Raw genomic sequence first — 27,046 nt, forward strand, 5'->3', positions numbered from 1 at the left:
AACAAAGTGTGAAAATTCAAATTTGCTTGGCGATCAACTCCCCTCCACATAGATTCAACCAATTTGATGACATTCCACTGAAGATCTTAAAAAGAATGACCCTTTTTTAAATATTGAGCAACCATTGAAGCATATATCTTTGATGAATGGCATTACTCACAGCCAACGGAAGAGGTTATGTTAAACTACTGAATGAGGCTACATGAATCTTCTGAGTTGAACCCCACCAATGGGAGATTAGATCATAGACTGTATGTGACTGGATGATCACTGATCCGATGGAAATGAAAATATTGCAATGTGCATGGCTGAATATTCAGCAATGTTTATTAATTCATAACAGAAAAAACACTGCATATCTTTACAGATTATATTTATTTTATTTATTTATTTATTTAGAATTTTTATATACCGAAATTCTTGTTGGGAAACAAATCAGTCCGGTTTACAGGTAACAACAATAATGCCGCGGGACGGGAAACTGTGCCCCTGGCTTTACAAGAAACATATTAAACAAGGCTTTACATAACATAATGAATAGTAACGATTCAAGGAAACTTCATAAGGTAACTTCTCTGGGTTAGGGACAAACTGGATGGTTTTAGATAAAGATGAACTAAGTCTGGTTAAATTATAACTTGGTTAGATTTCCCTGAAGTGTACACAATAAATAAATACAATATAAAAATAAAGTAAAAATTGGAATTGAAATTAACTACTTAAATGAGGTAAAAAATACAACAACATGTAACAGATAAATAAAGAGGCGAAGGCAGTTTGTGTAACGAAGTCTTTTGGGTGGTGAAGTCTGGAAACGCAAGTGATCCAGCTATCATAGAGTGATCTAAGTCATAGAGTAACATAAGGCATAAACAATAGGGAAATGAGGTGAAATAATTTTATGAATTAACATAAGGCATAAACATTAATGACTTAAGTTGACATAAGTCATAGAGTAACATGAGGCCATTATAAACAAAGAAGCAATATAACAACTTACAGGCTCTCAGGCTGGGCCTTTTCTAAGTTTCCTCCTGTTTCCCCTGGGGCCTTTCTCTTCACTCCTGTGCCTGGCTAGATATTCCCCCTTCCCAGGGGCCTCCTCCCAAACCAGGATTCCATGTTATATGACCTTAAGCTGGATCAGACCAGATCTCTGGATTCGGTCCCTTAAGGTATTCTGAGGTTTTCTTGTGTATACCCCTTCGCAAGCTGCTTGACTGGAGTTAGGACCGCTCTACTATGTCCCTGAAGGTTTCCTCTCTGACCTCCATAGATCAAACTCGTTCTTTGAGAGCCAAGAGCTCTGTGCACCGAGTGCACCCATACAACATCTCATCAACAGGCAGATAATCAAACGTGGCAATCGGTGCAAAAGACTGGAGAATCCCCAACTTGCTGCTAGACTACTGTCTACATCTTCATTTTATTAAGTCGCTAAAGTTTTAAAGCTGATTCAGGAGTAGGTACGTCTCCTAGCCCGCAAGCAGCATCGCAACATAAGCTCTGGAATTTGTTGCCAGAGAATGTGGTTAGTGCAGTTAGTGTAGCTGGGTTCAAAAAAAGTTTGGATAAGTTCTTGGAGAAGTCCATTAATTGCTTATAATCAAGTTTCCCTAGGGAACAGCCACTGCTATTAATTGCATCAGTAGCATGGGACCTTCTTGGTGTTTGGGTACTTGCCAGGTTCTTGTGGCCTGGATTGGCCACTGTTGGAAACAGGATGCTGGGCTTGATGGACCCTTGGTCTGACCCAGCATGGCAATTTCTTATGTTCAACTGAAAAAGGGTTTATAATTATTTGGTGTCTTACATAAGAACATGCCATACTGGGTCAGACCAAGGGTCCATCAAGCTCAGCATCCCGTTTCCAACAGTGGCCAATCCAGGCCATAAGAACCTGGCAAGTACCCAAAAACTAAGTCTATTCCATGTTACCATTGCTAATGGCAGTGGCTATTCTCTAAGTGAATTTAATAGCAGGTAATTGACTTCTCCTCCAAGAACTTATCCAATCCTTTTTTAAACACAGCTATACTAACTGCACTAACCACATCCTCTCGCAACAAATTCTAGAGTTTAATTGTGCGTTGAGTGAAAAAGAACTTTCTCTGATTAGGTGGCACTCCATGAAGTTAGCATGGGGCACATTTAAAACTAGTCTTTCTACTATCCGAAAGAGTAAATAACCGATTCACATCTACCCGATCTAGGCCTCTCATGGTTTTAAACATCTCTATCATATCCCCCCTCAGCCGTCTCTTCTCCAAGCTGAAAAGTCCTAACCTCTTTAGTCTTTCCTCATAGGGGAGCTGTTCCATTCCCCTCATCATTTTGGTAGCCCTTCTCTGTACCTTCTCCATCGCAATTATGTCTTTTTTGAGATGCGGCGACCAGAATTGTACAGTAATCAAGGTGCGGTCTCACCATGGAGAGATACAGAGGCATTATGACATTTTCCGTTTTATTCACCATTCCCTTTCTAATAATTCCGAACATTCTGTTTGCTTTTTTGACTGCCGCAGCACACTGAACCGACGATTTCAATGTGTTATCCACTATGACACCTAGATCTCTTTCTTGGGTTGTAGCACCTAATATGGAACCCAACATCGTGTAATTATAGCATGGGTTATTTTTCCCTAGATGCATCACCTTGCACTTATCCACATTAAATTTCATCTGCCATTTGGATGCCCAATTTTCCAGTCTCACAAGGTCTTCCTGCAATTTATCACAATCTGCTTGTGATTTAACTACTCTGAACAATTTTGTATCTGCAAATTTGATTACCTCACTCGTATTTCTTTCTAGATCATTTACAAATATATTGAAAAGTAAGGGTCCCAATACAGATTCCTCAGGCACTCCACTGCCCACTCCCTTCCACTGAGAAAATTATCCATTTAATCCTACTGTTTCCTGTCTTTTAGTCCATTTGTAATCCATGAAAGAACATCGCCACCTATCCCATGACTTTTTACTTTTCCTAGAAGCCTCTCACGAAGAACTTTGTCAAACGCCTTCTGAAAATCCAAGTACATTACATCTACCGGTTCACCTTTATCCACATGTTTATCAACGCCTTCAAAAAAGTGAAGCAGATTTGTGAGGCAAGACTTGCCTTGGGTACAGCCATGATGACTTTGTTCCATTAAACCATGTCTTTCTGTATGTTCTGTGATTTTGATGCTTAGAACACTTTCCACTATTTTTCCTGGCACTGAAGTCAGGCTAACCGGTCTGTAGTTTCCCGGATCGCCCCTGGAGCCCCTTTTTAAATATTGGGGTTACATTAGCTTTCTCCAGTCTTCAGGTACAATGGATGATTTTAATGATAGTTTACAAATTTTTACTAATAGGTCTGAAATTTCATTTTTGAGTTCCTTCAGAAGTCTGGGATGTATACCATCTGGTCCAGGTGATTTACTAGTCTTCAGTTTGTCAATCAGGTCTACCACATCTTCTAGGTTCACCGTTATTTGATTCAGTCCATCTGGATCATTACCCATGAAAACCTTCTCCAGTACGGGTAACTCCCCAACATCCTCTTCAGTAAACACCGAAGCAATCATTTAATCTTTCTGCGATGGCCTTATCTTCTCTAAGTGCCCCTTTAACCCCTCGATCACCTAACGGTCCAACTGACTCCCTCACAGGCTTTCTGCTTCGGATATATTAAAAAAACTTTTTACTGTGAGTTTTTGCTTCTACGGTTAACTTCTTTTCAAATTCTCTCTTAGCCTGTCTTATCAATGTCTTGCATTTAACATGCCAATGCTTATGCATTATCCTATTTTCTTCTGTTGGATCCTTCTTTCAATTTTTGAAAGATCTTTTGGCTAAAATAGCTTCTTTCACCTCCTCTTTTAAACATGCTGGTAATTATTTTGCCTTCTTTCCACCTTTTTTTAATGTGTGGAATACATCTGGACTGGGCTTCTAGGATTTTTTTTTGTTAACAATGACCACGCCTCTTGCACACTTTTTACCTTTGTGGCTGATCCTTTCAGTTTTTTTTCTAACAATTTTTCTCATTTTATCAAAATTTCCCTTTTGAAAGTTTAACAAGAGAGCCATGGATTTGCTTACTGTCCCCCTTCCAGTCATTAATTCAAATTTAATCATATTATGATCACTATTGCCAAGCGGCCCCACCACCTTTACCTCTCTCACCAAATCCTATGCTCCACTGAGAATTAGATCTAAAATTGCTCCTTCTCTTGTCGGTTCCTGAACTAATTGCTCCATAAAAATGTCATTTATTCCATCCAGGAACTTTATATTTCTAGCATGTATCGATGATACATTTAACCAGTCAATATTGGGGTAATTGGAGATGGAGCAAAGCTGACATTACAGCAAAAGCCAACTGTGGACAACTAAACAATACATGATCGTAACCAGAGACAACTGTTCAGTTAGTTAACAGAAAAAAAAAAAAACACTGAGGGCAGACAAAGAGTGTAATATCACTGATCTAGGGACTGGATCTGACACTTACCAGTGATCCCCGGAAATGCAGCCACTCAGGAGGAACATAAGAACATAAGAAAATGCCATACTGGGTCAGACCAAGGATCCATCAAGCCCATCATCTTGTTTCCAACAGTGGCCAATCCAGGCCATAAGAACCTGGCAAGTACCCAAAAACTAAGTCTATTCCATGTTACCATTGCTAATGGCAGTGGCTATTCTCTAAGCGAACTTAATAGCAGGTAATGGACTTCTCCTCCAAGAACTTATCCAATCCTTTTTTAAACACAGCTATACTAACTGCACTAACCACATTCTCTGGCAACAAATTCCAGAGTTTAATTGTGCGTTGAGTAAAAAAGAACTTTCTCCGATTAGTTTTAAATGTGCCCCATGCTAACTTCATGGAGTGCCCCCTAGTCTTTCTACTATCCGAAGGAGTAAATAACCTCTCCATCCAGCAGCCAAGGGTGGGAAGGTGGATTAATTTCCTTTTCTTTTAATGAAGACAGGCTATCAGGTAAGTAGTAATTTCTCTTGCTTAACATTCAGAGAGGTTAATCCACACCAGTGGGATGTACCAAAGCTACTCCCGAACAGGGCGGAAGGCTGACCATGGTCTGATCAACACCACAAGTGCGAAGGCTGCATCCTCCCGGGCTTGCACATCCAGGCGATAATGTCTGGAAGTTGTATAAGAAAGACCACGCTGCAGCTCGGCAAATCTCTATGGGAGACAACTATCTAATCTCCGCCCATGACACTGCCTGAGCCCTAGTGGAATGCGCCCTAACCAGACTAGGCAATGGTTGCTCAGCATCCACATACGCGGCCTTGATAACCTCCTTAATCCAGTGGGCTACCATAACCCGTGACAACTCACCCTGTTTACTTCCACCATGAAATATAAACAAACAGCCAGTCCAGTCTTCCTGAGAGGTTTAGAAACCTCCAATTCATCATGATATGCCGCTTGACACCCAAGGTCCGAAACAGGTGATATTCATCCACAACTCTCTCCCTGTCCAGTCAGCAGGGAACTGATTGATTCAAATGAAAATCAGAAACCAACTTTGGCAAAAAAAAGAACAGTGTGCGGCTGGACCGGCCCCAGAGTCACTTGCAGAAACGGTTCCCAAAACAGAGCCCACAGTTCGTAAACTATGTGCAGAACACTGTTCTCTAGTAAGTAACCTCAAGGAGAGGCTACACAGTGATCAAAAAGTGGGACCCACCAGAAATTCAGAACCAGATTAAGACTCCCAAGGGCACCAGCAACTGCAAGTGGGGACGAAGATGCTTCACCCCTCTCAAGAACTGGGCCACAAATGGATGGGCCGACAAGGGTTCACCATTCATGTGACCTCAGAAACAGGCAAAAGCTACCAACTGTACCTTCACGGAATAAAAGACGTGGCCCTTTATTCCTTGAACAACCTATCCTGCAAAAATCCAAACTGAGTGGAATTTTAACTGAACAAGGATGAATTCCTTGTTCCTCACACCAAGCTTCAAACACTCGCAAAACACTAATATAGGCTAAGGAAGTGAATAATTTTCATGCTTGAAGCAAGGTGAAAATCATAGCAGTGGATTACTCATGCTTCAGCAACTGAGCCCTCTCAAGACAAAAATAAAGTATCTTCTAAAAGAAAAGGCCCCTGCCATAGCAGATCCCCGTGGACCGGTAATTGGAGAGAATATTCCACCAGAAGTCTCTGCAGATCTGCATACCACAGACTCCTGGGTCAACCTGGCACCAATAGAACTACCAACCCCATTTGTCTCTTGAACCTCCGAATCATTCTGCCCAACATGGGCCAAGGGAAAAAGGCATATAGAAGCTTGCCTTCTGCCCACTCCTCACGAGGGCATCAATGCCCAAAAACTTCAAATCTCTCCTGCGAAGGAGGAACCTTCGCATTGTGTGATGTCACCAGCAAGCCTAGAAACACGAGGTCCCAGCGACCCACTATGAGCTGGAATGCTCCTGGATCCAGTCTGAGTCTGCTGAGAAAGTCGGCTCTTATATTGTCTTCCTGCAACGCGTGAGGCTGAGATCTGAAGATGAACTTCTGCCCATTCCATGAGTTGGGCTATTTCCTGCAACACTTATAGAAACATAGAAATGACAGCAGAAGAAGACCAAACGGCCATCCAGTCTTCCCACCAAGCCTTCGCACTTTTTTTTTCTTTTTCTCCTCTCTCATACTTATCTGTTACACTTGGCCCTTAGTAACCTCTTGGTTCTGTATCCCTTCCACCCCCGCCATAATGCAGAGAGCAGTGTTGGAACTGCATCTTAAGTGGATATCTAGATTAATTAGTTAGGGATAGTAGCCGCCGCAATAAGCAAGCTACACCCATGTTTGTTTACCCAGTCTATGTAATTCAGTCCTTGTTGGTTGTCTGCAAATAGATCCACTTTTCTTCATTCCCCCTGCCATTGAAGCAGAGAGCTATGCTGGATAGGCATTGAAAGTGAAGTATCAGGCTTATTTGGTTAGGAGTAGTAACCGTTGTAACCAGCAAGCTACTGCCTGCATTTTTTGTGAATGGAAATCCTTTTTTTTCCACATTACCTCTTGCCGTTGAAGCTTAGAGCAATGTTGGAGTCACATTAACTGTGTGTATGTTTATTGAATAAGAGTATTATCTCCAGGTAATAGCCGTCATTGGTATTATCTCCAGGTAGTAGCCATCATTCCCATGAGCCACCCACTCTTCATGCACATCCTCTAGAGTTTATGGATCCACAGTGTTTATCCCACGCCCCTTTGAAGTCCTTCACAGTTCTGGTCTTCACCACTTCCTTCGGAAGGACATTCCATGCATCCACCACCCTCTCTGTGAAGAAATACTTCCTGATATTGGTTCTGAATCTTCCTCTCTGGAGCTTTAAATCGTGACCCCTGGTTCTGCTGATTTTTTTCCGATGGAAAAGGTTTGTCGTTATCTTTGGGTCATTAAAACCTTTCAAGTACCAAAGTCTGTATCATATCACCTCTGTTCCTCCTTTCCTCCAGGGTGTACATATTTAGATTCTTCAATCTCTTCTCATAAGACACTTGATGAAGACTGTCCACCTTTTTGGTCACCCTTCTTTGTACCGCCTGCATCCTGTCTCTGTCCCTTTGTAGATACAGTCTCCAGAACTGAGCACAGTACTCCAGGTGAGGCCTCACCAAGGACCTGTACAAGGGGATAATCACTTCCCTTTTCTTACTCTATATTCCTCTCTCTATGCAACCCAGCATTCTTCTGGCTTTAGTCATCGCCTTGTCACATTGTTTCGCCGACTTCAGATCATTAGACACTATCACCCCTAGGTCTCTCTCCTGCTCCGTGCACATCAGCCCTTCAACCCCCTTTGAATTCATTTTGCTGGCTTTTGGCCCCTCCCTGGTAATGTAAGCACCATTGTCGCACTGTCTAACATTTGGACTGCTTGACCCTGCATAGGCTTCCAGCTGATTGATGCTCCAGAAATACTCGAATGTACTCCAGCGCCCCTGCGCTGATGACTCCCGACAGTGAGTCCCCCAACCCTGGAGGTGCGCATCTGTCATGCATAGTGGCCAGTCCGGTGTTCATAGAGTAACGCCTTTCGTTAGATGATCTGATGGCAACCACCATCGCAGTTGGATGCTCATCTCTACCAGTAACTGAAGTCATACCGAGTAGTCCTGACACTGGGGACTCCAACATGCAGGCAGTGTGCACTGAAAAGGATGCCAAAGCACCCTTGCCTATGGGACCACCTCTTGGATGGCTACCATCAACCCACACACCTATAGCTAAGACTACACCGCCGGGCGTATTGTTTCCATTAATAGTCACACCTGCACCATCAGTTCTGAATTCAGTCCCCCCCCCCCCCCCAGGATATACCTGTCTTGCTTCATGTCATCAACGAACACTGAGATACTCCATTGTCTGCAGATTGCTCTTGACCAAGTTCACCACCTCACTTTGCGTGAGGCCCGAAAAAACTCTTTCATGGCTCTTGGCCCAAATTAGCCAATTGTCTAAGTTCAGGTGGATCAGAATGCCATCCTCTCTCAACATTGCCGCTACCACTGGCTCAGTGGCCAAACCGAAAAGTAGTACTCAAAAACAGCGAACCGCAGAAAAGTGTTAATGCTCCAGCTGAATGGGAATAGGCAGATATGCCTCTGACAATCCAGAGACTTAAGAAACTCCCCCAACTATACTGCCATTATCAGCAAGCGTAAGGTTTCCATGCAGGAACGAGTCACTTGCAAAAGCCGGTTGACTCCCTTGAGATTCAGGATGGGGTGAAAGGAACCCTCCTTCTTGAGTGTAATGAAATAATTGGAATATTGGCCCGTATTTTCTTGTGACATGGGCACAGGGATCACAACCTGCAGGCTAAGGAGTATTGACAACGTACACTCCACTGTGACTCTTCTGTGGAGAACTGCAGGAAGACATCACAAAAATGTCCCAAGGAATGCTGAGAAACTCCAGAGCATAGCCATCTTTTTCACCTCCAGAACCCACTGGTCTGATGTGATCTCAATCCACCTCTGATAAAGAGGAGACACAGATAATCCCCTATCTCCTGTTCCCGGGAGTGGGTCAGCATACCACCACTCGAGCCCGTACCCCCCTCTGTGCTGCCTGGAATGAAGGACTAAGACCTATCCAAAGGTCGAGCCCTCTTAGAAGCCTCGCCTCTTTAAGGTAGAAAAAGTTTGAAAACCCCTAGCACGACCTCCCACGCTGAATGAATGCGACACCTGCTTTTAATCTTCTGGTAATCGAGGAACCTGGGACTCACACCACTTATTGGCAGTATTTTTTTTTAACTCACTCCCAAACCAGAGTGATCCTTTAAAAGACCATTTTGTAATATTAGACTTTGAAATTGTATCAGCATCAATTCATCAGCCATAGCCAATGCTCAACCCTGCTTAGCTTACGAGATCAGACGAGATCGAGCGCATCCAGAGTGGTAAGGCCATAGGGCGCTGTTCTCAAATTCAACCCAGACTCACTGACTTCCTGAGAGCAAGCAAGAGGCCATCTGCAATTCAGTGCCATCGTCTCAAGACCTGCTTAAGAATAGCCTCAATTCTCCTATCCTGCATCTTCAAGTCTGCCACAGGTATGATAGTCTGCTTGATGACAACAACAATCACCCTTCAACAATCAAATCAAATTGCTAACCTAGAATGTGCGTATTTCAAATCCAAACAGCTCCAAATATGCCTTATTTACGCTCCTCTCGGAAATCTCGAAACTGACCCATCACCTCTCATAGAATACATCGCCAAACACATCAACTATGACTCCCCAGCATTAATAATGGGAGACTTCAACTTTCATGTAGACGCGGCCATACACTCCACAACTGTGAGACTCTCCTATCCTCACTTCACCACATGGGCTTCAAACAGATCATTAACAACCCAACTCACAAGGCAGGCCATACGCTGGACCTGATGATTTTCATGAACGAAGGCATCTCTCTCTCATCCTCTCCAACCTGCACCCCGGTTCCCTGGTCTGACCACCAAATCATCACTACGGTCCTCAAGATTGCAGACACTCTTCCCCCTTCCTTCCCCAAAACCACGGTTCACTTTAGGAAACCCTGCACAGCTTGACAAGGAACTCCCACAGCTCGATCTCTCAGATGCTAACACAGCCATCTCATCATGGCACTCTATCACCAATAAAGTCGCAGAACAAATCTGCCCTCTAATCACCAAGCTGCTTCACAAGGCCCAGGACAACAGAAAACCTTGGTTCACACCTGAACTGAAGGCCATTAAGCTAGACCTCAGAAACAAAGAACATATTTGGCGCAAAAATCCTTCACCCACAACTCTATCAAGCTACAAATCCACCCTCAACATCTACAGAAACACCATCTTCAAAACAAAGAAAGACTTCTTCGCCAAAAAAATTCACCATTTCAGCTTCGACTCCAAAGCCCTTTTCACCTACATCTCTGCTCTCACTAAACCCTCTCCACCGTCCATTCCGGACGACCAAGCTCTCACCAAAGCTACAGAACTGGCCACCTTCTTCGAGAACAAAATCATCAATCTCACCAAACCGTTTGCCACCCCCAACCCCCATATCCCCCTGTCGATGGCCCCAATATCTCAACAGGTCGCAAGGTTAGAATCCTTACCTCATCACTCGAAGTTGAAAATATCCTAAAGAAACTCAAACCCTCATCTCATCCACTAGACACCATCCCATCTAACCTCCTCATCTCAATCCCAAAGACAATTGCGAAACCCATCGCTAAAATTATCAACTGTTCGTTAACCGAAGGACTAGTATCGGATTCGCTAAAGCAGGCCATCTTGAAACCTCTCCTTAAAAAACCCAGTTTATCAACCTTAGACCCGGCTAACTTCCGTCCCATAGCCAACCTACCCATCATTGCCAAGATTATGGAGAAAATTGTTAATAAACAACTCACAGAATTCCTGGAAGAACACAAGATCCTGGCACCTTCAAAATATGGATTTCGCAAATCCTTAAACACGGAATCACTTCTGATCTCTCTCACGGACTCCATCATCTTGAACTTGGACAAAAGACAACCTCACCTACTCATTCTCCTCTACCTTTCTGCAGCCTTCAATACGGTCAACCATGCAATCCTTCTAGACCGTCTCGTAGACATTGGTATCTCTGGCTCCGCTCTCGCCTGGTTCCGTTCATTTCTTAACAACAGATCATTCAAGATAAAAATCAACAAAGAATCACACCCTATCGCAGAGCTTTCCAAACTTTTCATGTTGGTGACACACTTTTTAGACAAACATAATTTCGGGACACAGTAATTCAGTCTACTAGCAAACCAGAGGTTAAAGGTTAAAAGAACAAAATGTATTTCGACAATTTACGTATGTTTCCTTAAATATATACATGATAAAATGTTTCACGACACAACCTATCTTGTGAAAACCTTTCATTTATATTAAAAATATATAATATTCCAAGATTAATGTTATTGTTATAATTTATGAATAACAATAATAAAACAAAGTTATTGTGTTATTCAATTTACCTCTTTAATGAGATATATGAGCTTGATGGGATGAACACAGCTTTTGAATATTTGGTGTTAATAAAGTCCAAAGGGTCTTCTGCGTAATTTTAAAAAGCTGGCCAGTTTCACACTATAAAATTGATAGCCTCATTCAACTAATTATATATGGCTATGAGAGTGAAGTCTGGAATTTATAGGAAGGGACAGAATGTCAATATAAATCCTGCACCTCCAGTTCTGTAACTCTGTGCATCCACTGAAATTCCCCCAAACAATGGAGCTTGAATGTTTCCCTTACAGTTCATCATACTGAAAGATATTTTCAAATGCTGGTGTCACCTCACAGTAAGCGCAGCACAAACACCTTCCACTGCCAGGCACATTGTGAACTAAAATAAAACCTCGTAAAAAAGACACTCAAAATCTATACTGCAATCCCATTGTAACATAACAGTAATAACACCAAGGACTCAAACAACAATAACCCTACCTGTGAAAAAGCAAGGGTAAATATTACACTGGGTCCTAGAATACCAATACACCACCTACTGAGGAAACAAAACAAACCAGATTGCTATAGATCCCTATGCTAGCAGAATCTCTCATAATGGTCACACACACAGAGCAGAGACAGACCCTCACCAAATACAGAATACAAAATAAAGGAGCACAAATTAGACAAAAACTGAAATGGAAACCCCAAGAAGCCAGACTCTGTGTATTAACAATGGAAAAATAGAACCACCATTCCTCATAAAACAAATAAAATCAAGAAACAAAGCATCAGTTATAATAGTAAAACCATACTAATAAAAGAATATTTTAAAACTACTGATAATTAGAATTTCTATTAATTAAAATCATACATTTTTTACAATTTCCCAAACACCAATAAAATATTTCAAAACAGCACATATATCAAATAACACCCAATAATTAAAACTAATAAGGATTTTAAAAAGCCCCTGCTGTCCATACGTGGGAGCTCTTGATTTCCAGTCACCCTGATATTGTCCAGGATTAGGAGGTTATCCTCTCTCACACAGACTCACATGTCCATTCTCTCTCCCACATACACTGTCACATACATACACATTCATGCTCTTATACCCACCATAACCTCTCGCTCTCACAGACACTGACACACTCTCAGGGTCTAAGACACTCTCTACCCCTCCACACACACCCCCCACACAAACTTACTCCCCTGGATTTTCTCATACACACTCTCTCTGGCTCCCTCACGTACACACAAACACACACACCCAGGCAAGCTTCCAGTCATTCTCACACACTGAAACTGACCCCCAGGCAGGCTCCCATTCATTTTCACACCACTCCCTCACCATCCCCCAGGCATGCACACATTCATTCTCACACACACACATATACTACACACTGGCCGGCACCTATTCTCACAAATACAAACCCCAGGAAGACACCCATACATTCTCATACACAGACACACCATCAGGCAGGCACCCATGCATTCACACACATACACCCCTAGGCAGACTCCCATTCATACACATGCACACTAAAGGCAGACTCCCTCTCTTTCTTTTGCCAGCAACCTCAGAGCCTCTCTCATTCCTCTGCTGCCACTGTCACTGATGCCGCATGGCTATTGGGGAGGCGCTGATTGCTGCTATTGGCACTGAAGCCCATTCTGCTGCCGCCTCTGTGCAGGCCCCGTGGGTTTCCACTTCCTCCATGTTGATCTCGTACATTGTGAGATCCGCATAGAGAAAGTGCTACTCTTGCACATTACCAAAGATTACATGTGCCAATCAGTAAAAAGTAATTTATTTCTTTTTTTTTTTACCTTTGCTGTCTGAACTTAGTTTTCTAATCGGTTGGTCACAGGCTTTTTTGTTCCACCTCCCCTTTCTTATTTTTTTGCCAATTCCTTTCATATTGTCTTTTTTTCTATTTCTTTTCTCTCCATCTGTCTTCTTCCCTCAAACATTGTCAGGTTCTCATTCTCATATGCTTTCTCTCTCTCACACACACACACACACACACACACACACACAGGCTCTCACTCTCACATGCTCTCTCTCATACAATCATTCATACAGTCTCTCTCTTGCAAATGCTGTCCGACTCTCACACACCCAGGCTCTCTCTCACTCCCTCATGCTGTCTTGCTCAAGCACAGGCTCTCACTATCACATGCTGTCTCTCGCACACACATACAGGTTCTCACATGCTGTCTCTGCAAACATTCAGGTCCTCACTCCCACACCCAATCTCTCAACGCACCTCATACACGCAACCCAATCTCTCAACGCACCTCATGCACACACTCTACGGGCCCTCAGCCTCTCTTTTACCTCTGGGCCTCCTCTTCACGGGTCGCTGCAGGACGGGCTCTGCAGCGGCCCTGATCTTTTCGGACCAATCCGCGGTGGGGGCCTTCTCCTCTTCTCACACACTGTAACGACGCTGCTCCTCTTCTGCACTCGGCTGATGCTCCTCCCCCTTTCTGCCCGTGCGGCTCCGGCAACATTTTCCTTCCGGGGCCGCGTGGGCAGGAAGGAGGCGGAGCATCTGCACGTTTCAACGTGACCTTGTTCTTCAGGCCATGGTGAGGTGAGCTCCACCACGGCCATGCCGATCTTCCTGCTGTGTGTCCGCGGCACACAGCACAGCGATTCTTTACTGCTCAGCCGCCAGTGGGATGAGGTCCACCGGCGGCCGCATTGGCTCCCACTTGCTGGTGTGTCACATGCACCGGGCTTGCGCAACACACTGGCACACCTCAGGCGACACAGTAAAGTGTCGCGACACACACTTTGGAAAGCTCTGCCCTATCGGCTCCAACCTGGGAGTCCCTCAAGGTTCTTCCCTATCACCGACCTTCTTCAACATATATCTTCTCCCGCTTTGCCTCCTCCTGTCCAAGCTGAAAATCAAGCATTACATATACGCGGATGATGTTCAAATTATCATCCCGATTAAGGAGTCACTACAAAAATCCCTAAAATTCTGGGACAACTGCTTCCAGGAAATCAGCGCACTCCTCTCGAAACTTAACCTAGTCATCAACAAAGACAAGACCTAATTCCTCATCATCTCCCATGAAGACAACTTCTTTACTAGAGAGACAACCCCTCTTCCAGGGGGTCAACCACAGGAAGACAGCCACTCGATCACCAACTCCACTTCAACAATTCCGGACAGCCTGAAAAACACGTCTTATGTCAGAGATCTAGGTGTGCTCCTGGAAAACCAGCTTAACCTCAAAAGATTTGTTAACACCACAACTAAGAAGGGCTTCTTCAAATTACAAGTTCTCAAAAAGCTAAAACCCCTCCTGCACTTTTATGATTTCCGCCTGGTTCTTCAATCAATCATACTCACCAAAGTTGACTACTGTAACTCACTGCTGCTTGGGCTCCCTGCGGTCACCACCAAGCCACTACAGATGTTACAGAACGCAGCCGCCAGGATCTTGATGAACTCGAAAAAAAGGGACCACATCACTCCCATCCTCTACAACCTCCACTGGCTCCCCATTAAATAGAGAGTTTGCTACAAAGTCCTAACCATCATGCACAAAACCTTAAACAACCTAGCACCATTGGATCTCACCTTCCAGTTCCGCATTAAAAACTCCTCCAGACGGAGGATTTTAGGGCCCGTAATTTTCCTTTTAAAGGATAAAGTTTTTATTCTTTTGTCGTGATTAGGAAAACTCCAAACCTCTCCATAAGAGGTTTTCTGTGTATTAATTTGTTAGTATAAGAGCTAATTCAGGATTTTAGGTTAAGTGTTAGAAATTTCCTTTTAAGGTATGCCTTATAAGAGAAAAGCCAAGGTATGGGTTTTTCCAGCTGAACCCTCTCCCTTGTTAACAACAACGCCTAATTCCTGAATATGCATTATCAGCCACATTACAGGGGAGTGCTAGTCCCATTGGTGTAGTGGGGGTAGGGACACCGCTATCACCGGGCGAAATATCTTTAAGCCCCCCTGAACCTCGCCAGCTGCTTACAGCTTCCCCCCTAATACTCTCCATGGTTGTTGTTGGAAATGGAGATATATCTACCACAGTACAACAAACAACTGGAGACCATGGAGAGGATTTAGTGATAGTTAGGTCCTCTACACCAGAAGGTAAATCTGGGGTAATAGAGGATGAAGGGATTAAAGAACTATCAGCTGTGTCCATAGAGTCCTTGGCGGACATGATCAGAAAGCTGTCTGTTAGCATTCAAGAACAGTCTTTAATTTTAAGAAATGTTTCCCAGAAGTTAGATTTTGTATCTCAAGACCATCAGAAAATTCTTACAGACCAGTTTGTGCAGATACAATCTCTAGGAGAAGAAGTAAAGGGATTGAAAGATTTGTCATCAGTTATCTCCCGAGATAAGTTAGCAACATCTAGAAAAATGGAGTTTTTAGAAAATTCCATCAAATTTTTGAATATCCGGGTTTTAAATTTTCCAAAAATTAAAGAAGAACCATTGCTTATTACCTTTAAGAAATATTTGATGGAAAATTTAAAAATTCCATCAGATAAAGTACCAAATATAAAGAAAATTGTTCAATTATCTAATAAGCAAACGTCCAATGATAATGCAGAAAGAAATCCCATAGACTTTCAGAATTTAACAAGATTTCTAGAAGAATCTCAGGTAGAGATACTCACACACATTACACTTTTGATTACCTTTCAATCTGAACAGGAAAAGAATTTAGTAATGAAAGCATATTTTAAAAATATGGATATTAATTTTCTAGGTAATAAGGTCAGGTTGTTTCCTGACCTAGCAAGGTGTACCCAGGTACATCGAAAGGCCTTTTTATTGTTAAAACCTGAAGCTGAGGCATTAGGTGCTAAAATGAAAATAAAATACCCATGTAAGTGTATGTTACAACTTCGAGGAATAACATATATTTTCTTTGAAATAAATCAGTTAAGAGATTTTTTGAAAGCAAAACAGGTTCTGAATGAAGGAAATGGTAACGAGGTCAATAAAGAATAATGGCTGTATCTTATACAATTGTTATTGTTAGAATATTTTTGGAAATCCCTATCTAATGTTGCACTGAAACCCCTTGCAAGTATTACCTCTTTGATGTTTTAGCAACGACAAGCACAAAGATAAGATAATATTTCTTGAAATTTATGTCTGTAATTTTATTGAATGTGTTTTGTCTGCTACAAAGTGTTAAATTATCTTTGTAATTTGTTAAAAATTTAATAAAGAGAAATTGAAAAAAACACAAAAAACTCCTCCAGACTGACAAGAGCATACCAAGGCACCCTTTTCGTCCCACAATGCAGAACTTCTCCCTTTCCACAGCAGGTCCTACTCAATGGAACTCTCTCACACCAGATCTCCGTCAAGATCCCTGTCCAATCGCCTAGCATTTCCAGAACCCGCATGTTAACCAATGCATCCTCACCTTAACCTGAACATTCCCTATTTTCTCCTTTTCAAGTATATAATGTTTCAACTCGCTCTCAAATGCACTCTCATAGTCTCTATTCACCCTTTATCCCTCGATAAGGACCACTGATCCCCTCTGGTCCTGCCTTTTTCATGTCTCCTTCTTTCTTCTTTGCTCCCTGCACTTCCTCAATCGTTCCGATCACCCTTTTGCAACCTGCCCAAATTGTGTTGGGCAATTCTTAAGTCTACTTTTACCTTTTTGCTTTGTTATGGTTTTGTTAGGATATTATTTAACGCTCATAGCATGTTACTCAAAGCTTTGTTTTTTGAATGTTTTCTTGTTCTATGTAATTGCTCTAGGGCAAGTATTTGTTTGTTTCACTGTAAACCGGTTTGATTTGTATCCAATGCAAGAAGATCGGTATATAAAAGCTAAAAATAAAATAAACAAACATACACCAGCGCATCCACTTTCAGAAAGCGCAACTGCTCTCTGCTGAATCCAGGGGATACAGCGCCACCAAGGCTCGTCCTCCTTTAAAATTAGCTTCCAGGAGGTGGAGTAGAAGGGAGAGAGGTTTTTGCCTGCCTGATTTGATTGCCACGGACTGCCTGCATCTGAATCAGCTCCGGGGGTAAGGAGTGCTTTGGCCCCAACGGTCGCTGAGCTTAACTTCTGGCTTTGACGTCAACTGGGAGGGGTCCGTGAAAGGACATTTAAACCGGCCCACCCATGGTGCGCAGCTGCCGCAGGCGCGCTGCCTAAGCCGCGCGGCTTTCTTTTTTCTCTTCTGGAATTAAGGATTATTTGAAGCCTACCGAGATTCTCCTCCACATAAAAGTAAGTTAAAGTTTAAATATTTATAGTAGAATCCCTTCTCTGCAACGCCTCCAAACCGTGTAAGATCCAGGACTATGCGTAATGGAGAAGCTGAAGCTTGATAAACTCTTCTTTTTTTTTGGTTTTTGGTTTTAATAATTTCATGCCTCATACGAAGAGGAAGGGAAGGGTGCGGCTTGATTCCCCTGCAATAGCTGTACCTATACCTTCTCAACCTACTATTGAAGGGTTTTTTGCTCCAACCCATATTTCAACCCCAGGAGCATCTGCTGGGAAACTGAGTGAAGAACACATTCAAGCTCCCTTGGACCCTCATACATCTCTTAGCCCTAGGGCTCCTGAGATTCTTTCTCCCCCTACGAACAGCCATATCTGGATACAGGACTGGCCAGCACAACAATTATTGTTGAGTGCTAAGCCGGTCGCAGAGGCTGTAAACGAGAATTTAATGCAAGGCGTTCCAATTGGAGACATGGCGGATGGAAGGGGCGACCGGGAGGGTAAATCTGGACACCCCAAGGCCATGTACTTCTACTACCAACTTAATGGGAGGAGAGGCACCAGCAAATGAATGTTAGGATTATTGAAATTTGCAGGGAAGGGGGGGGGGGGGTGAGTTTAACTCCCAATTTGAAATTGGTTAAACCACAAGAAATTACTTTGTGTATGGTTTGGGAAGCGTTAATGATGATCCAGAACTCAATTACTTCATTAACTGAGGCCATTAATAAATCTCAGAATAAAATTCAAGTAATGGAACCTATGTTTGCATCTCATGATATAAAGATAAATGATATGGATGTAAAAATGTCCTCTATTCAGGAAATGCAGAATAAATTAATTCAGGATGAAAGTATTTCAATGACAAAAATAGAGAACTTAGAAAATTGTATAAGATACTTAAATTTGCGGGTATTAAATGTCCCCAAAGTAAAATTAATTTCAGCTAGAGCGCTATTTAAGAAATATCTTGTCGAAAATTTGCAATTCCCAAAGGAAGCTTTACCTTCAATATCTAAACTTTATTTTGTGCCTTCAACATTGAAAGAACAAAGTGCTACGAATATGTTGCCACAGGGAGTAGAAATAGATCTAACTGCATTTCTTGAAACCGACTGAAGAAGAGGTTGAATACCGTGGGACGCTCTTGGTATCATTTATCCTATCCATGGATAGAGATTTGGTTTTGAATATGTATTTTCAGAATAGAAGTAAAATGTACCTAGGGCAAAAGATTTGGGTTTATCCCAATATTACTCGGGCTACCCAAATTCGAAGAAAAAAGTTTTTGGAGATGTGCCAAGAGGCCAGGCAGTTGGGGGCTAAAGTAACAGTCAGGTACCCTTGTAAATGCCTTGTAAACTTGAATAATATTACATATCTTTTTTTGAGCCATCCCAATTAAGATTCTTGTTGGATAATCATGGAATTGAGAGTAATGTAGCCCAACCAACTCAGGATAGCTAAATAATAGATTTATCTCCTTTTTTCTTTCTTTTTCATTCTGTTTGCATATTTGTTCTAGTAACTCTTGGATCTTACATGTATACCTATAATTAAGGGTGACTTTAAATTTTTATTTTGTATGCGTTAAAGTTTATGTATAATAAGGGAATGAATAATATGTATTGATTCCTGTATTATCTGGAGAAATTTTCTATAATTGTGTGTTAAAAAATGAAAAAAATAAAAATAAAATTAGCCTCCAGGACTCCCCATTCATAATCAATCAATTCTTGAATAGTATCTATAATGCTTTTCTTAAGGAATTTAAATGGGATTCTTGTTTGGCTCAGACATGAATCAGCACCCGGCACCCCCAGCATCTTCAATGCCTGGGTGATCCTAGCCGCAATTCATCTCTATGAAAGAAACGCAATATTGTTCTATACTGCTCTAACCCCGGAGAAATTTCCCAACCTCCAGGGAGTAAGGGTCACCATCATCTATGCCACCTGGCATAGATGATGGTGACCCTTACTCCAGGGAGTAAGGGTGACCCTACACCTGCTGCAGATCGCACTGCAGGGTCAGGGTGACCCTGACCCTGCAGCGCGATCTGCAGCAGGTGTAGGTGTACTCAGATGCTTGCCTGCGACACCAGGCATGTGAGGATCCGCAGTTTAAGACCCTGAACTCTTAGGTCTACCACATCGGTGACTGAACAAAACCTGTGAATGAGGCCTAGCCAAGCTGCTTCACGGCAGACTCATGTGTTGAAAAGTGCGCGATTGCTGCCGTTCCATACCAAACTAGGAGGCATCAGTCCTCCGCCCACTGAGTAGCCTTCTCCCGCTGACGAACCAGTTAGGGAAGCCCCAAAACTAGGCAAAACCTCTGATAGGTCCCCTCTGTTCCCATTCCCGCATCATGCTGGGAAGGGCGGGCTCAGAATAAGCAGCCTGAGAAAACTCTCCCTAAGCCTCCAAGTAGACTAACAAATGTTAGGGGGGATGCCAAGCTGAAATGCCTAAATAAGGCAAGCAGCACAAAGGTAGACCCCGCTAGCAGCACGTTCCCAAGGTATCCGACAACTGTGCGCTCAGCTGCACACCCACACAAGCGATCGTGGAGAGGGCGCCCAAAAACAAGGTGTGTCCAAATAAGCGTCCAAAATATAGTCGCACAATACATTGCGCAGGTTGGCGCCCACCTGAGGACCCACCCAGGCATACAAGCGCAAACTGGCATCAAACACTGTTTCATGGCAGACTGCGTAGAAAAGCATGCAAATGCTGCCATGGCCTACCCATGTGAAATCTAAGTAAAGCCTGAGAGCGGGGCCTAGCCAAAAGACCGCTCAACCCACCATAACTCCCCAAGCTCCATTGGAGGCAGGAACGGACATTGGATTGATGTGCTGAGGCTCAGAGACTAGAAGGGGAATGAAAACCCTCACTTCTTTTTTTTTTTTTTTTTTAAACTCTTTATCTGAGCTCAGCTTGTCCCAGCTGAGTAGAGAGTTGGTCTCTGGCTGCAGGGGAGAGGGCAAAGGCCTTCACCGCTGTACTCTGTTTCCTGCACCCGCTAGCTTCTCAGCTGTTTCTCTATCCACAGTTAAGTCCACGCCGGAAAACTAGCTACCGGACCGAGGCACTCTGAGGGAGGGATCCGCAGATATCGCCTCAGGAAAACTTGACTGAGGGATGGACCATAAGGTATCATTATAGGAGAGCAGAGTAAATTAATTCCCCTCTTCTTTTCTCTTTTCAGTTTCTTTTTTTTAAAGCAATCCCCAGTAGGGAGATGCAAGTCCACCATCTGCCGGAGATGGAGAATACTGGTGGACTGTCAGTGCAGGGTTATACATACCATTACGTCAGTTTTGCTCCATCTCCATCTGCTGGTAGAGGTGCATAACCCACTGGTGTGGATTAACCTGTCTGAATTTATTTATTTAGGCATTTTATATACTGTCATTCCAAAAGAATATCCACATTCATATTCATGATCAACATTCACCTTCTAGTTCAACGCCACATTGTACAAATATGCTAAGAAAATTAAATTTACTACTACTCAGTTTCAACTCCTACAAAGACAGATAGTTGTTAGAAGTTACATGTTTATGCACACAACAGCACAACAGACCTTAGGGGGTAAGTGTCTTCTTAGATACTTCTGGAGAAAGGTGTCCTCTAAATACTGGTTTCCAAGCCTTGGGTGATCTTGAAAAAATGTCCCTACAGAGGCCCTGGAAAAAGGCACGTTCAGCTCCTCCAGGATAGCTTTGTCTTGAGTCTCTGATCCCTTACGAAGTGCCACAGACATGCCTCTTACGATACCCATAAAATATGACAACTGATAGTGCCCACAGTGCTTATAGCTTCCATTATAGCGCATGCACATCCACTGCTGACGGTAGGGAAGTCCGATTCTGAAAGATGCAATACAACATTGTGGTTGATTTACAGATTTAGTTTTGTTTACATTTTTATAACGTTACAGCTTTATGGACAGAATATAAAAAGTTTTCAACACGATATTTTCTATCTTTTCTCTCTGGGATATCCTGAAAAAAGCTCAAGTGCTAATAGGTTGTGAGATCATTTAAAAATGTGACATGAATTTTTGAGACCTTACAGGGATTTTTCCCTAGATGTCAGATAAGTTATTTATTTCATTTCAAGTATTAAAACTTTAACACTCCTACCAAAGCAATGGTACAAAATTTAGAACAATCACTTTCAAATGAGAAGAAATTACTAAATACCTAATAATTTGCTTTTCTTTAATAAAGACAGGTGGAACCAGAATAAGTGGATTATGCACCTCTACCAGCAGATGGAGAAGGAGCAAAAGCTGACATCACAGTGTATATATACCCCTGCACTGCCATCAGCCTATCAGTATTCTCCACAAAAGCCAACTGTGGACAAGTTAACAAAACGTAATTATTAACAGCACTCAGCCAACAGGAAAACACTAAGATCAGACGAAGAGTGTAATAACACTAGTCTAGGGACTAGAATAACCCTTTCCAGTAACCCCTGGAATACGCAGCCATGCAGGAAGATAATAGTGCGACCATCCAGCAGCCAAGAGCGGGAAGGTGGATCCACCTGCCCTCATTAAAGAAAAGGAAATTAATATGGCATCCTGAAAGCAAGATGTGAAGTTGAGCTGATCTGGATTTTCTACTAAAAACCTTCGTGCTATAATGCCACCGAAAAGAAAAGGGTAACGTGATTGTTTTTCCCTCAATAACGACTCAACTTACTGATCAGGCTCTGATAACTCGCTTCATGTCTGCAGGAGATTCAGATTGGGGGGGGGGGGATTCCCCCTCTGCGTTGGTGGCTGGAGGAGAGCTGCTGTCGCCTGAGGCGGAGGTTTCCCTCAGCCCCCCCAAACACCAGACCACTGTCGGTTAGGGTGGAGCTGATTCCAGGTGCTCTGCAGCCCTCGAGAGCTGGTGAGGACATTGAACAGGCAAAGCAGGAAGAAGATCTATCAGCGTCTGCACAACCAGGGACGGGGAGAAATACAACAGGGGAGAGTTTTGAAACCCTGGTTGGACTCCCAATTACATCAGCCTTGGAAGGTGACACCTCTACGTTGGGTGAGCAGCTTACACCCCCCGACTAAACCCATGATAGTAACTTTGGAGAATCTTTGTGAATTGGTAGCAGGGCTTTCAGTTGCTGTGAAAACTTGCAATAGAAAAATGGATCATTTAACCATTTCTGTGAATAATAAAATTCAATATCACGAGAATTCATTAGAGGCTGTTAAGATGTCAGTAGCCAAAGCTGAAACAGAGATACAACAAATAAACAACTTTAAATATGGCTACTGTTAAAGATAGAACTGCCTTATCCTGGAGATTAGAAATTCTTGAAAATTGGAATTGCCGGTTAAATGTGAGTGATTAAATTTTTCCAGGTTCATGGGTAAAATGCCAGAAACAACTTTTAAGAGGTACCTTGGTGAGGTATTTCAAATACCTGAATCAGAGATACCAATAACATAAGAAAATGCCATACTGGGTCAGACCAAGGGTCCATCAAGCCCAGGTTCCTGTTTCCAGAGGCCAATCTAGGCTACAAGTACCTGGCAAGTACCCAAAAACTAAGTATATCCCATGCTACTGATGCTAGTAATAGCAGTGGCTACTTTCTAAGTTAACTTGATTAATAGCAGGTAATGGACTTCTCCTTCAAAAACTTATCCAAGCCTTTTTTAAACCCAGCTACACTAACTGCACTAACCACATCCTCTGGCAACAAATTCCAAGTTGAACTGTGCGTTGAGTGAAAAAGAATTTTCTCCAATTAGTTTTAAATGTGCTACAAGCTAACTTCATGGAGTGTCCCCTAGTCCTTCTATTATCCGAAAGAGTAAATAACCAATTTACATCAACCCTTTCTAGACCTCTCATGATTCTAAACACCTCTTTCATATTCCCCCTCAGCCATCTGTTTTCCAAACTGAACAGCCCTAACCTCTTCAGCCTTTCCTCATAGGGGAGCTGTTCCATCCCCTTTATTATTTTGGTCGCCCTTCTCTGTACCTTTTCCATCGCAACTATATCTTTTTTTAGATACGGCAACCAGAATTGTACACAGAATTCACCATGCAGCAATATAGAGGCATTATGACATTTTCCATGTTATTAACCCTTCCCAATAATTCCTAACATTGTTTGCTTTTTTGACTGCTGCAGCACACTGAACCGACGATTTCAATGTGTTATCCACTATGACACCTAGATCTCTTTCTTGGGTTGTAGCACCTAATATGGAACCCAACATTGTGTAATTATAGCATGGGTTATTTTTCCCTATATGCATCACCTTGCACTTGTCCACATGAAATTTCATCTGCCATTTGGATGCCCAATTTTCCAGTCTCAGAAGATCTTCCTGAAATTTATCACAATCTGCTTGTGATTTAACTACTCTGAACAATTTTGTGTCATCTGCAAATTGTCAGGCTGTCTTGGCTACCCTGCAAGCTCCAAGGTCTAGGGACGTCCTTGTGTGTCTGTACAGCGCTGCCTACATTTTTGCAAAATCAATATTTACTTTCTCACCAATAATAAGACAAACTGACAGCATTTCCCGTAATAGTTATTTAAATGATTTCTACATTGTCCACCCTGCCTTAAAAATATCTTAATTCTAAATCGTAATTATGTGGTCCATCTCTAATCATGTAAGAGTTGGATTTCCATAATGCCTGATCACTAAGGTACGCTGACCCAATCCTGGTTTTACTCCCTTTAGACACCCACAACCCTTGGAACAGGAAGTACAACTCAGCATTTCTCATTGGGTTTCAATCTGTAAAAATAAAGCCAGTGTGGGAGCTGGCTTGCAGGTAGGAAGCGGTTCTATTTTAGCTCCAGGACTCTCAAAGGCCGCCGCTGGCGTTCAGAAAGGTTTCCGAAAAAGAGTAGGACCGAGTCTCTAGGAACCGGGCCTAGCACAGATCCACCTCCCTCTAGCTCCACTTCTTCAGAGGCGTAACCGTAGGCAGTGCTAACTCCAGTAAATACGAATAATAAGAGAGGGCAGAAGCCGTGACAGTCAGAGGGAGACACGCCGCGCAGATGCAGGAAATTACCTTGCGAATCCGGCCATTTCAAGGAGGCCTGGTCACACAGTAAGCCCGCGACAACAGCTGGTGAGGGCAGCGGGCGCAGGCACTCATCTAATTAACTATTCATAAGGGGCTTGCTTGCGTCCAATTATTTTTTCTCCTCCTTCCTCGACGGTGTTAAATTATTCATGAGGAGCCCCTCGACGCGTAACACCAACCGCCGTCGATGTGCACCGGGCGATTGCTATTGGTCCGGGGTAGACGAGAGGACTCCAAAGCCTGCGTTCCTGTTAGCCAGGAATCTGCGCGAGAGGTCTGGAGCGGGAAAGCAGCTGTTTAGATAAGAAGGCACCACAGCTGCAGCTCAGCTGTTAGCTTGAGAGAAGACAGCAAAGTACGGAGAAACAGAGTTTTATTGATTGATTACGTTTACAAGAATGTTGAATATAAATAAATAAGACAGGTAAAAGAAAAAAATTGTAGCCGGATTTCATAGCTTCTGACCTAACAACCTATTGATTTATAAAGGGGTTGCCATTTTTATAGTCAGGAGAATTTGAAAATAATTATGAATTCCTATTTGATGAAAATGTAATTGAAAGTTAAATCACAAGCAGATTGTGATAAATTGCAGGAAGACCTTGTGAGACTGGAAAATTGGGCATCCAAATGGCAGATGAAATTTAATGTGGATAAGTGCAAGGTGATGCATATAGGGAAAAATAACCCATGCTATAATTACACGATGTTGGGTTCCATATTGGGTGCTACAACCCAAGAAAGAGATCTAGGTGTCATAGTGGATAACACATTGAAATCGTCGGTTCAGTGTGCTGCGGCAGTCAAAAAAGCAAACAGAATGTTGGGAATTATTAGAAAGGAATGGTGAATAAAACGGAAAATGTCATAATGCCTCTGTATCGCTCCATGGTGAGACCGCACCTTGAATACTGTGTACAGTTCTGGTCGTCGCATCTCAAAAAAGATATAATTGCGATGGAGAAGGTACAGAGAAGGGCTACCAAAATGATAAGGGGAATGGAACAGCTCCCCTATGAGGCAAGAAGTTAAGCAATGGGCTCAGATGGAACAGGTATGACTTTTAGATATGCCGTTACGGGCTATGCCCTGGCAGCCACACTGCTCTTGGTGGCCATGTCACACAATGGCTCCAACTACTAGACACACCCTAAATGTTTGGTTTACATGGAAGCGTAAAGTAATGGGCAATGCCTCCTATTTCCCCCAGACCGAATTATTTCATAATACTCTTTTTCAGCTAGGTATACCTGCACAAGCTTTTTGGAAATGGAAAGATAGGGGAATTACTCAGATAACACATCTCATTTTGCAAGGGTCTTTTCTTACATAGAAACATAGAAATGATGGCAGAAGACGACCAATCGACCCATCCAGTCTGCCCAGCAAGCTTCACACTTCTTTTTTCTCATACTTATCTGTTTCTCTTGGCTCTTAGTAACCTTCGGTTCTAATTCCCTTTCACCCCCACCATTAACGGCAGGGGAGAAGAAAAAAGGGTTCGCACTCACAAAGCGGGGAGTAGCTGGCTTGTTACGGCAGTTACTACCCCAAACCAAATGTGCCTGATACTTCACTTTCAATGCATATCCAGCATGGCTCTCTGCTTCAACGGCATGGGAGAAAGGCTGATACATCACGCATTTCCAGCATAGCTCTCTGCTTCAACAGCAGGGGAAAAGAAAAACTGATGCTTCACGCATATCCAGCATAGCTTCAACGGCAGGGGAGAAGAAAAAAGGATTCGCACTCACAAAGCGGGGAGTAGCTGGCTTGTTACGGCGGTTACTACCCCAAACCAAATGTGCCTGATACTTCACTTTCGATGCATATCCAGCATGGCTCTCTGCTTCAACGGCATGGGAGAAGACTGATACATCACGCATTTCCAGCATAGCTCTCTGCTTCAACGGCAGGAGAGAAGAAAAACTGATTCTTCACGCATATCCAGCATAGCTCTCTGCTTCAATGGCAGGGGAGAAAAAAAAACCTGATACTTCACGCATATCCAGCATAGCTCCCTGCTTCAACGGCAGGGGAGAAGAAAAACAACCAATAAGGGCTGTATAACATAGTCTGGGTAAAACAAGCATGGGTGTAGCTTGCTTATTGCGGTGGTTACTACCCCTAACTAATCAAGCTAGATAATTCACTTGGATGCAGCTCCATCACTGCTCTCTACGTTAATGGTGAGGGTGGAAG

At 42.8% G+C, this 27,046-nt stretch overlaps 1 protein-coding gene across 4 annotated transcripts in view; it reads right to left on the reverse strand.

Moving 5' to 3' along the window:
• LOC115100538 (acyl-CoA dehydrogenase family member 11-like) overlaps positions 1-25,126 on the reverse strand; it is a 358,748-nt gene extending 333,622 nt beyond the window's left edge. For 2 of the 4 annotated variants that reach the window (XM_029619048.1, XM_029619045.1), the window contains exons 1-2: positions 24,830-25,124; positions 21,353-21,638 (exon numbers count right to left, since the gene is read on the reverse strand). In XM_029619048.1, coding sequence (XP_029474908.1) covers positions 21,353-21,638; positions 24,830-24,846 — 303 coding nt within the window. In that variant the 5' untranslated portion in view covers positions 24,847-25,124. Of the gene's footprint in view, positions 1-21,352; positions 21,639-24,829 lie in introns of all 4 variants that reach the window. The other 2 variants (XM_029619049.1, XM_029619047.1) reach the window with 2 other exon arrangements.
• Positions 25,127-27,046: the final 1,920 nt, after the last annotated feature.

The sequence above is a fragment of the Rhinatrema bivittatum genome, chromosome 11, assembly GCF_901001135.1.
Source record: "Rhinatrema bivittatum chromosome 11, aRhiBiv1.1, whole genome shotgun sequence".
Classification (NCBI taxonomy): Eukaryota; Metazoa; Chordata; class Amphibia; order Gymnophiona; family Rhinatrematidae; genus Rhinatrema; species Rhinatrema bivittatum.